The 15777-nt window shown below is 40.3% G+C and overlaps 1 protein-coding gene across 1 annotated transcript; it reads left to right on the plus strand.

Annotated features, from left to right (window-relative positions):
* Nucleotides 1-227: 227 nt before the first annotated feature.
* On the plus strand, nt 228-12614 carry LOC119919258 (calcium-dependent secretion activator 1; the record flags this gene model as incomplete). The annotated part of the gene is made up of 5 exons (XM_038739683.1): nt 228-339; nt 427-566; nt 5530-5596; nt 11727-11835; nt 12402-12614. Coding segments are annotated over 5 exons (641 nt in total), but the record flags the coding sequence as incomplete, so codon positions are not given.
* Nucleotides 12615-15777: the final 3163 nt, after the last annotated feature.

Raw genomic sequence — 15777 nt, forward strand, 5'->3', positions numbered from 1 at the left:
ATTGTGAACCCAAACAGTAAGGGTGACGGCTGTGAAATGACAAACAAGCTGAAATACATTAAAACTCTGCTTTTTAAACCCCTGCAAGTTCCGGTCTAGCTGGACCCGTAGCTTAGGTGGTCAGATGCAACAGCCGCAGAGGCATCATCATCACTAACACAGTGCTTTCTTTCTTGTGCTTGTACCTTGGTGTTTCTGTTTATGTGTGTGTGTGTGTGTGTGTGCAGTTGGGGTACCCAGGGTGACTTCACCACCACCCAGCCGTTACCTGCTGTGAAGGTAAAGCTGTTTACTGAGAGCACAGGAGTGTTGGCTCTGGAAGATAAAGAGCTGGGGAAGGTAAAAATTTAAATTGGTATAACCGTAATAGTATACAGTACAGAATATAGTGTTTAGCTCACATTATTATTATATGTCTGTTTCCAGGTTGTGCTCCACCCGACTCCCAACAGTCCCAAGCAGTCTGAGCTTCACAAGATGACAGTGTCTAAAGGCTGTCCAGACAATGACCTCAAGATCAAACTGGCTATTCGCATGGACAAACCACAGAACATGAAGCATTGTGGGTAAGTGGAAGTGAGATTCTGCATGCTGGTGGCCCCAGTAATTCTGAAATTAGATACCTATTCTGATTTATCAGATTTTCAGTTTAAGACATTATACAGTCGCTCCACCCTGATAAAAAAAAAACTCTTGGTGGTGGTAGCACCAATTGCAAACGTGGACAAGTCTACTGGTAGCAGAACGGCATATTTTACAAAGAGCAAACTGTGATATTAGATAAATATGAAGAAGTTAAACACATAATACTTGCTAAAAGCAACACAGTTGCAGCTGCCAAATGCAGGAAGACAGAAAATTGCAGACTGTGTGACTGTGTATGTTAACAGGCTTATAATATCACTGACCCCGTCAATAGATTATGTGAGTAGATCTGACTGTGATTGCATTTGTGTGTTCCATTAATGTGTTACTGAGATGGATTGTTATGGCGTGTATGAATTTTGGCTTTATTCTTTAAGCTGCAGCAGCTGTGTATCAGAATTTTGACATTAAAAGCTGCGGGCACGAGTTCCAACTCATGTTCAAGAACTTTTCGTCACTTTAAAAATCATATTAATTTATATAACACACTTATGTTCCAAATGTTCCAAACATTGTTCTAAATCAATTTCATAAAGCATTGAAATGAAAAAAAATGCTTAAATGGTCGATAGACTGGATCTCAACCATGACTTCAGTCCCCAGTTACTGAAAACTCACCCACGTTACCTGCACCCAAATAGGAAAAGGTGGGGCGCTACATCACCAGTCTCTATAATATAAGAAACAATGCAACTTTAATTTTAAATAAACAAATTCATATTAAACTTAATTTGAATTCCTAAATATATGTTTAGAATATTTAGCCTTACATAAAAAGAAAGATTAAACCATTTCTTTTAACGGCTATGGCAGACTGGGGAGCCAATAAAAAATAAATATTAAAACATTTCAAAGCTGTAAGTACTACTTCTAATGCTTCTGTCGTATTCTCTGGTTCAGGAGTGGCTTGACACTAAGAATGCAACACCTTCTATTCATGGTGACTCTTGACAATTCCAGCCTCAGTCCACTCCTCGTGTAGCGCCGTCAAGTTCTTGAATTGGCTTTGCGTGGCCATCCTCTCAAGGCTGCGGTCGTCCTTGTTGCTTGTGCACCTTCTCCTACCACACCTTTCTTTCTTTCTTAGTTCATGATCTCTGTATCAGTCTGGGAAAGCACCAAAAATATGCTATCAGGGTGTTAAACAACAGAAGTTGTTATCCTAACAGTGCAATAAAAGTCCTTGAACAAAACAAACATAACCTTTTGGCTTCCAACCAAATAGTATTTTTTAACATAGGTTGGTGTCAAGAGTTCACCAAAGAGAGGGGAAATCCCCAGGACTCAAGTGTTCCTGTTCTGTGGAACATTGAGTCCTTTATGTCTACATTACGTGAGTAGGCCTATGTCAGATAGAGGCTTTACAGGCAAATGTGAAAGTTTATTATTTACTCTGCGCTACACTATCACTGCATCTTTAATCAGCAACGTGCACTATGGAATAGGTGTTTTACTGGAGGTTCTTTGCCCAAACGTAATGTTTTGCTTCCCTCTTGTGGTTATTATTTGTTACTACACAGACTTAATTTTCCAATGTACTAAAAGGCATGACAGGGAAATGTTTTTTAAGGATGGACCCACAGCAGACCAATACAAGGTCATGGAGCCCATTTGATAAGATTCTGAATTGTGTAACGGCATAGATGGAATTAATGACATTAAACTGGCTTGCCTTTTCTGCTCAGCATGTATCAGCTATCAGAGTCTTTCATCATAGATCTGCGGTAGAAGATTCAATTTGATGGATTACCTAGCTAGTGTACTGAAATTGAACCCAAGAACCCGACTGTTCCCAGCGGATCCTGGGATTCAAGCTGCATTTTACAGTCCTGTGTTAAATTCTGTCACCTTATTTCTCATTCCATGAAGGTTTACATTGAAACAAAAAACTGGCCCCAACACTGATGTTACTCGACTTTACTTCATAGAAACTTAATCATAACTCACAGGTCTGTTTGTTTTGTTGCTATAAACATCTGACAAACGGAGAGCGTCTGCTCTGGCACTGTTTTGAGTGTGTGAGGTGTACAAGCACTCAGAAGACAGGGAAACTGAGATCCGTGTGGGCACATGAGACCCTCGAAAAGAGGAGACACCGCTCGTAGTACCACCAGCTGGTGCAGGAGCTTCGTCTTAATGATGGTTGGTTTAAGGCTTATTTTAGGATGAGTCTGATTCAGATTCATTCTTTATTTGTTTTCACAGTCTGTACAAAGAGCATCACTACGCATAGTACACACATATAAGGACATGTATGGACAATATACACATATCTACACATAACACAAAAGTGACACTATTAATTTGTCTGTAAGTTTAACGCTCTTATAGCACAGGGTACAAAACTTTTTCCGAAGCGTGCCTTTTTGTAGAGCAGCTGTCTGTATCTACGGCCAGATGGGAGAAGGGTGAAGCATGAGTTGAGAGGGTGGCTGGGGTTTTGTACTATGGTAGTTGCTCTTCGAGCAGTGGCAGTATTAATGAGGGCTGGGAGGTTGGGAGTGGGAAGACCTATTATTTTGGAGGAGGTGTTAGTAATTTTAAGAAGCTTATTCTTATTGGTGAGAGAGAGAGCATGGTGAAGTAGCAGGTAGCACAGTACAAGAGGATGGGTTCAATGATACTACGGTACAGGAGAAGCAGTAGGTGTGGTTTGACTGATAGAGTCCTGAGTTTATGAATGACAAAAAGTCTTTGTTGAAAGTGTTTGTGGATGTCTGTGATGTGGTGTGGGACAGACTGTAAACTTCCGTCAGCACAACTGAGGGCCCGTCTCTCCATTCATTATATTGGACAATGGGAAAAAACGTGAATGACGTCGGGCAAGAGTTGAATTTTTTTCAACTCCATGCACTCATTCAAAAACGCAAGGTGCAGCAGGCAGGTGCATTAACAGCGCGTAGAACAGCCAAAAGAAAATATTTTCAACTTCAAAAAGGGGTCGGACTGCCAGAAAGGTTTAGAACCCCTGCATTAAAGCATACAATTCGACAGCAGTAAGTATCCACCACATGAGTGAATTCGATGACTGTATGCCTGCAGTGGCAGTGACAGTGTTTTATACACACTGGTGCACACACTTCCTGCCTCAAAGCATTGCTCTTCTGTCTTTAGCTGCGAGGAGCTGCATGTCTGCCTTCCTCACTCCCTCCCCTCCATATGCTTCTTTGAGTGCCTTAGAGGAGCCTGCAGAGCTGCACTGTAAGATGCCCACACTGTCTTCCTATACCATGTTACCGGTCCCACTCTCTGCTCAGCACGCGGGCAGGGCCCTCATGTGTCACCTCATGGATGCTGGTTTATTTGGGACGACAGGCAGAAGCAGCTCTGGGAGGGACTGGGGGGAAAGGCACACTGAGGCAAACGGAGCAGGGCTAACCAGGCATACCCACAGCGAGCCTGGGAGCACTAGAGACTAACCAAACTGGGGTCCTCACCCTCAGATGTTCTTTTATGACAAAAGCCCTTTCCCTGTCCTTTTCCTTCTGCATCATGTTTTCATGTCAAATCAAAAAGAAAACGCAACACAACAAGCCTTAGTACTTGCAGAATACACACTTGTATTTCTAAGAAGAAAAGAGTAGATATGGAAGCTGACTGCTATTTGGTCTTTATTGCTGAATGAAATAATTTAAGTAACAGGCACCGAGCTTTTGGAAAATAACACAAACAAAGTGTGTAGTTCTCTGTCGTTGTCACAAACTTCTTTTACGCTTGATATATTTGTTTGATCATTTGTTTTCAAATGTTAGTCTTTTACTGAATTCTGCACCTCGAAACTTTGGTTGTGACCTTTACTATAAATCAAAGTCTAGTCTAGATCTCTATGTCTCAAGAGATACCAAATATTAAATGCTGAATTTCATAGAAAAAAAACATCTAGATGGCAAATGATTTTCCATCTGATGCAGAATAATGCACCATAAAGATCGTGTTTTGGATTAGATAAACGTACATATCCGCAACTTCCAGTTGGAGATACAGAATATACTGTGTGGAACAGATGTACAGTGTAGAGAAAATACAGTGAAACACTTTAAAGGGGTGGATAAATGGAAACATGATTTAGCAGAGTGATTTGATTTGGGGGAGTTTCAGGCAAAATGACCAACCGTTTAACCCTAATTAGACAATGTGTCAGAATGATGACTCATGTCCGACCTCTTAGCACTATTATCTGTATTGCATGAAGACATTATAATGATGCTTATCATTATTAAGGTATTTCTTCAAAATTACAATAAATGATTTTTATAATATTGCCCAGTCCTAGTTATGAAAGTTAGGAATGTGTTAGTCACCTCTGTACTCCATGGATCCCTTTAAAAGCACATGTACACAGTTTTACGGGGGATGTACTTTTTGTTGTTATTGATTAATTAGTGTCAGTAATCTAACAGCCCTAATTTCAATTCACTCTACAGTGCATACAGGTGTTACTGGTCAAATTAAGGATGGCTGCTGTGTATTTTAGATGCCCCACTTCGAGTTATCTGTGCACGCTGCCTCACAGATGGCTTACACTTAAATGGAAAAGAGGCACTCTTAGTGTCATTAGTTGCAGTACTGTGCTTATCCTACTACAACAAATATCTGTGCAAAGGAAGGTTTGTCAGCTTAGACACAAAACACCAAATAAAGAACAGAACAATGAGATTAAAAAAATGTGAAGCGTCTGGTTGCAGTTATGGCGTTTTACCAGGAGAGGTCAGTCGATGCACAACTCTACCACTCTGTATGTATCCTTTCTGCAGATGCGGCCTGTCGCATCAGACTTCTGTCATATCAGTCAAGGCAATGCAGAAAGAAGTTCACAACAGCTGCATGAAGGCCACACTGAGAAATCTCTTTAGCTAAATATTAGCGTTTTGTTTCATCCCACAGGTACCTATGGGCCATTGGCAAAAACGTGTGGAAAAGATGGAAGAAAAGATTCTTTGTGCTGGTTCAGGTAAGCACAGATAATATAGTTGTGCTACAAGTCAAACTGTATGTGATAAAACAAGAACATACACAAAACATGGTACACTTCATACAGTGGGCGAGGTGTTTGAATGAGCAGTGGCATTACTAATATCTTTCAGTTGCCAGTTTTGCCAGTCACGAAAGGAAATGTTTTTCTAATGAACTTGCAGTCATTACACCTGTCTCAGCTGCAAGCCTTAGTGCACTCTGAAGCTCTCAGCCCGAGGGCCTGGATCCCAAGTGGTGTCTCTTCCTATGCAGATGGGGGTGCCAGAGATTTATAAGACTGAGATTTATAGAATTTGTATATAGGTAGATGAAATAGTTTGAAATATAGCGTTATTTCTATGTAATCCATTCGCAACCATACTTGACCCAATACAACCTGCCATAGCACGCACCCCCGCCTTTGTCAGCTCAGACATTTTGTAAAGACATACTGTTTGCAGAGATGATTTCTCAATTAATCAATTAGTCGAGTGACATAAAATTAATTGCATCTATTTTTATAATCAATTAAGTCGGATGATTCAGTAATGAAAAAACATTTAGTTGCTGTAGATGATAGACGGACACATTTTCATGCAGATCCTTCATTTTCCCAAAATCTACAGAACCCTGTTAAGAAATTAGGATGTCTAACAAAAGTATATATTCCATAGCATTATTAAAGTTCTTGAGAACTACAATAGAAATAAATCTTTGACTGTACAATTATTATATCTTGATCTATAAAAACTGGGGAATCACTGATGGACTGGTGAAGATAATAAATTCATATTCCTAACAGGGAGAAAGCCATATAAACATGTTTTCTTGATCTTTGCTCTCTATCATACTTTCCACAAGATCAAATTTGGACTAAAGTGAATGTATGGTGAGCTCAAAAACCCAGTCACACCCAAGAGATAACCCTGAGCAGCCTTCAACATCAGCACCGCTTTGTGTCGATAATATTTTCACTGGCCACATGTGTGTGCAGCGAGGAAGCGAGATGCAGCCAAGCTGTCTTCCCTTGGCTGTCAGAGGAATGATGGAGAGGCCAAGCAGGCTTTTGTCAGGAGATGGGGAGATGGGGAGGTGGGGGTGTGGGCGATGGTAGCGGCCATTTCCTGGTGTTCCTCTGCATTGGGAGGTGGGTAGTAGGCGAAGAGTGTGGTGGTGGTGGTGGTGGTGGGGGTGGGAGGGGGAGGGGTGGTGGGGGGGTATGTCAGAGGATATGTCTCAGAGCTACAAGTTGACAGCAGATTGACAAAGTCGAGTGAACACTAGCTGGCCTAACACTCGCAGCTAGAAAAGCCTGAGCCCCGCCAACTTGAAGCCTCTCGGTGGCTCCCAGCTAAATATATAGCAAGTGACAAACACTGGTCAATAGACTGCGCACTCGTGTGTGTGTGTGTGTGTGTTTTGTTTTTATGTCTGTCTGCAGATGTGCATGGATGTTTGTCTTGAGCAGCACAGACACTATCTGGTTATTGCCGTGTGTTTGAGTGCTCATGTACTTTTTGTCGCTGTTTTAGAGATGTCTGTTTTTCTCATGAAAAGTGTTGTAAGTAAATACTCACTGTTGCCATTTTGTTACCCACGTCTCTCTTTACCACCTCACACTTGGATTTGAATCTATTTCCCTCAAACATATTTGTTAAGCTTGGCTCCTCCTTTTAGACACAAAAGCCTGAAGTTATACTATCATAAAACCTTCAGATATTCCAGCCTTTGCTGGTTCATGTTTTGATAGAGTACTCACATGCCGTATGTACGATAAAGGATTCGTTGGACTGTAATCATTCCTATTCTCCTGGCTGTGAAGTGATCACTTCCTAGTGCAACTCGAATGTAAGTGATGTTCAAAAATGCATTCTAAAGTCTCAGTCATAATACAGAGGATGTATAGTTACAGTTAACTAACAATGACTGTGGATTTTTTACCCCACCTCTTACATTAGAAGTACCTAACTAGGTTACAGTAACAAATAACTCTTTTAGTGTCCATATGGCAAGCGAAAATTGTTTTAATGCAGACTTAAAAAATGTCAACCTATCCTTTACACATAGTTTAGTATTATGGAACGTGTCTCTCACTGTGATGACTGTATCCACACTCGTTTGTACAATGTTTTTAGTCCTAGCTGTAAAACAGATCAAAAGAGCTGTTTTAAGAGTGAAGTTTCAAGATTAACATGTATGAGGAATACACACCACAAAAGTAGGTGTTTTTTTTTACAAGTTATAAGTAATTATTGGAATTGTACAATTTTTTAAAGATTTCTTTGCCATAAGAAGTGCATTTGTACCCTCTCATTTAATGCCTGTTTGTTGTTTGACGTTTCTCAACAGTCAAAATCAGTGTCCACTCAAATCCAGTGTCATTTTTGTTAGAGATATCTGGATGAATGATTTCGTATATGGGAGCATAAAGCATAGTTGCATGCAGCGTTCCAATATCTCTGTACGCCCATACTTCATGCAAGGTATCATGGGGTTAGGAAAAACTGTTTAAGGAGCACTTCCTCGTTATGATATTGTATGTATTGTAAAATCATTGCAGCGCTGACCTCTCTGGGGCTTTAAAGTCTGCTGGACCTTTTACCATACCCAACATGTCAGCTGGGTGTTAGGTGTGGTGTGTTGTACTTGTGATCACATAGTGCGATGCTACATCACTCAGCACAGGGTGAGCAAAGAGCAAGAGGATTATGAGACTCGGTGCAGTTACTTTATAAAAACTCTTACCACACCCTGAGATATGCTGGAAGATCATCATATTAGAAGAGCTGTTCTATTTGTCAACAAATCCCATCCCAAGGAAGCAAAAAAGAGAAAAAAAGTCGTTGTGCCATGTGCTTAGAATACTTTATACTAGTTTGTATTTAGAGTGCTTTATCTACTATGTAAATGTACTATGGTTTACTATATGCTTTAAGGCCTTTTTTGATGTGTCAATTTGTCAAGCTCCTTATCCTTTTCCCAACTTGTTACACAAGCCTCTCTGCCAGTGTTGAGAGGCCTGCATACAGAAATAACCTATACTGCAAAGCTGCATTAAACAGAGCTGCAGCTCTGTCATATAGTTAAATGTACATCATGTTAGAAGTGAAGGTGCATAATATTTCTGGATTTAAAATGTTCAGATCAGTTTCATTGTACAACATACTCTGTACGCACGTATACTGTATCCTTATTAGTACAACCAACAGTTTGGACTGAATTAGGAATTGAAATCTGAGTATAAGACACGTACTACATCTCAGAAGTTACGCCTCTGTTCATCCACTCCCTCCCTCTGTCTCTTCTCAGTCCTGCTGTCTTTGTCCATATCCGTTTTCTTCCTCCACGTCTTCTACTTTGGACTCATTTTCTCCTCCTCCTCCTCTCTCTTCTCCCTGTCATCTATCACTTGCCTGTCATCTCTTCATTCCTCATCCTCCAGTCTTCCTCTTTGTCCTTAAATCACCCCCTCCTCTTTGTCCATCAGTTCATAATCAGTACAGTGGTTGTGGCCTCCTCAGAGCATTCAGGCAGATTACAGATCAGCTAAACCTTGTGTGCTCATGGTGGACCAAATTTCATTCTACATGTGCCCACCATCTGTCTTTCCATTCCCCTAAAATTGCTTCAATTCAATTCTCTTCAGTTTAGTTCAGTTCAGTGCACTTTAGTTCAGTTAATTTTAGTCAAGTGATTTAAATTCACTTAAATTCAACTCAGTTCCCTGCACTTTATTTTAGTTGAATTAATTTCAGTTTGGTTAATTTCAGTACATTTGAATTCACATCAGTTCAGTTCATTTTGATTCAGTGCATTTCAATTCACTTAACTTCATTTCACTTTTATTTATTTCATTTTAATTCAGGTCACTTGATTTTGATTTACTTCAGCTCGTCTTAGTTCTTTTTTTTTCTCAGCATTTTTATTTATTTAAATTTTTTTCCCGTTCAATTGTGTTTAATACAACAAATCTGAATTCAGATAATTTAGCTTTATTTCACTATGTCAGTTTCATTCAATTTTAATTTTCTTTTGGTTGATTTATTTTAATCCAGCTCTATTTATTTCAGCTCAATTACTTTAATATCAGAAATAATATTAACCATGTCAGGGTTTGGATGTTTTTCCTTTTGGCTTCTGAAGTTTGTTTGTGAACACACATGCCACATCCAGCAAATCATCTGTATTCATGTCCATGTGTTTCCTGTAATGATGTGAATATAAAAGACTGTAGCAATCCTCTTCACTCTCTTCTTTTCTCATTCTTCATCACTGTCTGTTCCTCTGTCTCTCTTCGTGCTGACTGACAGCTGAGAGAGAGAGAGAGCGAGAGGAAGCTGGTGTTTTGGGGTATGGGGGGGGGGTCGGTAGTTTAGACTCTGATTTGCCTTTGTGGTGTCCTGGAGGCCAGGGAGCTGCTGGAGAGTCGGTCCGGTTCCCTCCATGCTTTAGTTGCCCTTAGGTCTCATCAGTGTTGTTGTGGGGAATCTCATTTGTCACACACACACACACACACACACAAACAGAGTTTGTCACTTTCAGGGACATTACATTGGCTTACATTCATTCCCTGGAGACTTAACCTAACTATAAACACTACTTACCTAAATGTAACCCTTACCCGAACCTTAACCTAAGCCTTAAATCACCCCAAAATGTTATGATTTACGTTATGAGGACTAAGGTTTTGTCCCCAAAAGGCAGATGAGTCCCCACAATGTGACTGTGAAACAGATTTATGTCCCCATAACATGAGCAATACACTCTAACACACACACACACACACACACACACACACACACACACACAGAATGCAGCTGCAGCTAGAAGTTGCCACTTGCAGTGGCAGAGGTGACAACGACAGCGGATTGGCCAGGCCTGGTGATTTGTGACGACAGGCTGGTATGACTGGCAGCTACAGTAGCAGCAGGCTAGCTCCAGCTAGCAACACAGTGTCACTACGCTTCCTGTTACCAACACAGGGAGCAGTGACAAGACTATGGCCACAATTATTCGATGAGGAATCTAATAACTGTCCACTCTGTTAGTTTGTTTTATGCTGATATATCTTTACATGATACAGGCAGCCCTCCCTCAAATGTGAAACTAAGTCCTTGTCACCATCAGTTATTGTGTGTGTGTGTGTGTGTGTAAGTGTAATTATAATAGCTATAATAGTAATGTATTTGGTCCACACATTCATGTGTTCAGGCATTTCAGTATTCTGTTGCTTGTCTGTGTGAAGCCAATGCCACAGTTTAGTGTGACGTTATTTTGAAGTGTCATATTTAAGTTGATGCCTAATTACTCTAACATCCATACACATTGTAAGCACTCGACTCCAGCCCACCAGCCTGTAGCAACCATACACCACCTAACAACTGTTACAAACACATGAACATATTTAATATTCCTCACACTCCAAGCAGCTCAGCTGCACATATGTTCATATTTCTCACAGGTGGCTGTCACTTTTAATTCAATAAATAAATAAGCAACAAGAATTAAACCTACCTACAGTACACGTTAATACTAAAGCTGAATGCATTTAAAACTTTTACTATCCTAATTTAAATATTTCCAGACTAGCCTTTGCAAATGGTATATGCTTAAACAAATGTAGCTATGCAAGATTTAAGGTGTTTCTGATTCAAATGTTTTGCTCTTTGGAATCTGAGTCAATGCTTCATCTGTTTGGTCCTGCCATGTTGTATCTGCCTCCTGGAGGGAGGTTGAAAAGATGTGACTTGACATGGAATTGTGACATCAGTTTGCATTTCTTTATGATACTGGAAAGTCTTTGAAAGATTGTAGATTTTCAAGTTTATTGTAGCAGAGGGTTAGTAAGGTTTTTGACATTTTCTTTAGGAAGAACTTCCCCTCCGAGGGACAGTGAAGTTTCAATTTCATAATGTGGTAATTTTTTACATGCTGTGTTTTTGTTATTGCCTGCTGCTAATGCTTTCCCCTGATCCTGATGTTGTCATGTGGTGATGTGTGCTTGTTTTTATGTTTAACTGATGTGAATTAAAACATACAAAACAAAAGGTTAACAGCTAACTTACCACCATATTAATGCACTGAGCCAGCTGATGAATGAACTTTTCCCCTCTCTGTGATTGGAGCAGGTGAGTCAGTACACCTTTGCCATGTGCAGCTACAGAGAGAAGAAGGCAGAGCCTGTAGAGCTTCTCCAACTGGATGGCTACACCGTGGACTACACCGACCCTCAACCAGGTAACAGAAACCACATGACACAGCTGCGCAGTGCATAACAACAAGCAACGCAGTGGAAGTGTCACAATTTGAAGTTCAATTTGTTGTTAACGTTCCTGTACACGCACAGTCCACCCACATAGGCGTTTGTTGCCTGATTATACCTGTTCTCAGGACTGTGGGGGGTGTACAAACTGAACATGGATCCAACAAGGAAGTGATTAAAGGTGTCCTATAGATTTAAACAGACTTCTATATAACCATTTAAAAAAACAGATAAATTGCCTTTCCATCCCTCGCTACTTCTAATGAATGTAATCCTGTTGATCTTAGCTTGAGTTTTAGGAGAGGTCTTGTGAGTGTTGGAGCAAGTGACCACAATAAGTTTTAAAACTGCTTGTGAATGTAACTCATGACATTCTGTGATAACCTCATAACAAACAATGTACTGATGATGAGACTTTTTTTAAATAGTCATGTCATTTTTTTTGGTGTTTTATTCTGACGTATCTACACAAACAGGAATGCGTGATCCTGTTAACACATAAACATAAACAAAGCTTCCTCTTCCTCCGTCCATCCTTTAGGTCTAGATGGCGGTCGGACGTTCTTCAACGCTGTGAAAGAGGGCGACACTGTGATCTTTGCCAGTGATGATGAGCAGGATCGGATCCTATGGGTCCAAGCCATGTACCGAGCTACCGGCCAGTCCCATAAGCCAGTTCCTCCCACCCAGGTCCAGAAACTCAACTCGAGGGGGAGCACGACGCCACAGCTTGATGCACCCATCTCTCAGTTCTGTGAGTGTTCAACACTCAGATTCTGACTAGTCTTTTAGTTCTCATACCACACAAATGCTTCTCCTCAAACAGGATGCAACCATGTTGTTGTCTATAATTTTTTTATTTTCTAACTTGATGATGCAGCATCCATTTCGACATTTTTAGGAAAATATTTGGCCCTGCATTTCTATAATTGTTGCATTTCAAACAGTTAACTTGAAGGCCCCCTGTCAGGCCAGAAATTGGCAGCACAAGTGACATCGATTGATTGAACTCAATGTTAAAAAAATGGGATACACTTGTCTGTTGCAGCCACATTTAATGCTTTATATTATTCCTATAGTAGCATTAGAAGCCCACTTACTGTATAGTAAGTGTATACTGTAGCAATCAGTGATCAATAAGTAGAATAAAAAGCAGTTTAGACCCTCCTTTTTATTACTCAGCTTCTTGTTCTCTCTTGTTCTTGATGTCCCACTCTGTCTCCTACTGCACAGTTGTCCTCACAACATTTATGACATATATGTTTCCAACTGTTACTGTTATTCTGTCTCCATTTGCTGCTTCGCTCTTTGTTGTAGAACTGCTGTAAGTGTTGGTGGCTTTGCTGTGTGTCTTTATGTTTCTCTGTATCTTCTTCCTTTTCTTCTTCTTCTTCTTCTAAACCCTGACCCCGCTATCTTGTAGCTGGATTAAAGGGTAAGTGCTTTCCTCCCCTTTCTTTCACTTTCCTCCTTTTGTTGTCCCATGCTCTTCCTCTTTTAAAAAACCTTTCTGTTGGTTATTTCTGTTTGAGGACAGAAAGACATACTAACTTCTATGTAATTTAACATGCATGCCGAAAGTATTTGCTTTGGCTGTGCGTCTGTCTGCATATTTGTCATCTGTAAAGGGACTGACTAGATCAGCCTACTAAAATGCTACAGTTCAGGGTTAACTTTCATAAAGGTTTTTTTTCCCATGAGGACTTCATCTTTGTGATTGCTGCAGAGCTATAGCATGTCTATTTTTAACGATCTGTGATGGTTGCTATATCACCTCCATTTAAAGAATCCTCACAAGCCAGCCTCATTTAGGATCTGACTGTACCATTGTGCAAATGTGGTGTATTTTTATTCACAAGGAAGGTTTTCTTTGATGATGTACTCATTCAATTTGGGACAGAAGCCTTTCACAATTAGATCACTTTGAACATGTTTAATTGTTTTGAAACAGTTGAACTGCAAGTTGTTATCATATTTAGTTATTTTTTATTTCACATAAGTTGTAAACTCGGAAGAATTGCGTCCTAGGTAAATGGATGGAAATTACCACATGTCATCTAGCCAAGGTTCTTTGCTTCAAAATTGAATTGTACAAATTAATGAGGACTGAGAAAATAATATGGAAAGAAAAGGTTCGCAGAATCTTAAGCGCTTCTTCACTGCTAAAGCTGAGCTCATTTGTTTTCAAACCCCTGTGCAGACAGAGAACACAGAGTCAGAAATGCAAATAATACCAAGGTTATTTCACAGGGTTCTTCTCAAGTCTCTTATTTGTCGTTTCCTCGATCCTCGCTTGAACCGGAAGTTGTTGCAGGCTGCCATCTGGCAGGCCGTCCCAAAGCTCTTATTTGCGCAAGGACCTAGGAGCGATCTCTGAGCGAGGATACATCAGTGCATCCTTCGTGGAAGTTTACTGACCGACACGCCCCCTTATTGCGTAGCTGTTATATTGATTGGACACTGTGGCTGATCGGACTGATCTGATTCATTACAACAGATAGTATTAAACTCAAGTGCATCACTGCAAAGAGTTGGTTTGTTTTATGATTCACTATCTAATTAAAATCTTCATAGTAGGTCTGAACAACAAAAGCCCCACACACAACTTTCTTCATTTAGGCCTATTAGAAAGGCCTATTTCTTTTTCTTTTATTTCTCCCATCAACTTTTATTATGGAGACAATTAAAGTCAGTCGGAGAGTCTGTTAGCAAGAAACATGTTTTACATCATTTCTCTCATTTCTTTTCAGTCACATGTGAGGCTGGTCATTCCTGTGTTTAGTCAAATAAACAACAATAGCCTAAATAGTAAACACTTAGCCTAAGGAGTTGGACTTCTAACTAAACTGCACTGAAGTCTTTAATGAAGCAAGCAAGGGAAAATAAAGCCAGCCAATCTCATCTACTGCATCTGATTGAAGCAGGTGGCGGCTCCGCAAGTAGCCTAAATTCAGCTGATGAAAGTATGAATGAAAACTTGGATTTATAATAATGGTGCGCAGTGATTGATAGGTGAGGAGTGACATGACTTGCAAATAAATTGTATTCTGTAGTGTTATCTGACAAGGAAATAAACGGAAAGCCTAAAACTGAGCGTCGACTTTGAGATGAGTTAGGCTACATCATTTAAATTTCCCTGAAACAGCCTAATTAATCCCAAGACAGCATGAACATATTCCAGGTTATTCAATAACGAATTCACAATCAGAATCAATAAATATAAATGCAGATAATTTAGCCTAAGCATTGTGCCTGTAGAAATGATCCTGTGCCTCTGAGCAGGACACAGGGCCTACAGTTGGCCTAACCTATAATTTATTATAATTATTGATTTGCAGGTGTTTGGCAACATCTACAGAGAGAATCATGCTGCTCTGCACTGATAACTGAGACTTTATTAATATCAGAAAAGTGCATGTGTGCAGACACAAACTTCATCAAAAGTGTGTAGGCGCTGATCAGCTGCCACCGTCATCAGAAACGGAGGTCGCTTCACGTGACGCTTCGGAGGAAAGGGCGTCTCATGTCTCTAAAAACATATTTCCTCATCCCTTCTCTCCTGGCTTGGTTTTCTTGCGTCTCTCCATGCATCCCCAGTGGGCGGGACTAAGACGCAAGGAAAAGATGCAAGTGAGAGAAACGTGGATGCAATTAAGAGACTTGAGAAGCACCCACAAATGTTTCTGTGCAGGGAAGGGGCAGAGTCTGAGGTATTTGGGAGGGCAGAATCCAGAGTGGAGTTTTAAAGGGCTTCAGACTAGACAGCAAGGTCTGTTTTTCCAGGTGAGGCAGGAGTGGTGCAGGACAGGAGTCTACCAACACAGGAAATTGAGGTTAAAATTGACTAGGAAGTACTGTCTACAATCTGGCTATGAGTGGAAGTGAAGCGAAAATAAGTAGCAGAGGTGATTGGCTGA

The sequence above is a fragment of the Micropterus salmoides genome, unplaced genomic scaffold, assembly GCF_014851395.1.
Source record: "Micropterus salmoides isolate LMB-PRFRI ecotype aquatic unplaced genomic scaffold, ASM1485139v1 Ms_hic_scaffold_2640, whole genome shotgun sequence".
In the NCBI taxonomy this organism is placed as follows: Eukaryota; Metazoa; Chordata; class Actinopteri; order Centrarchiformes; family Centrarchidae; genus Micropterus; species Micropterus salmoides.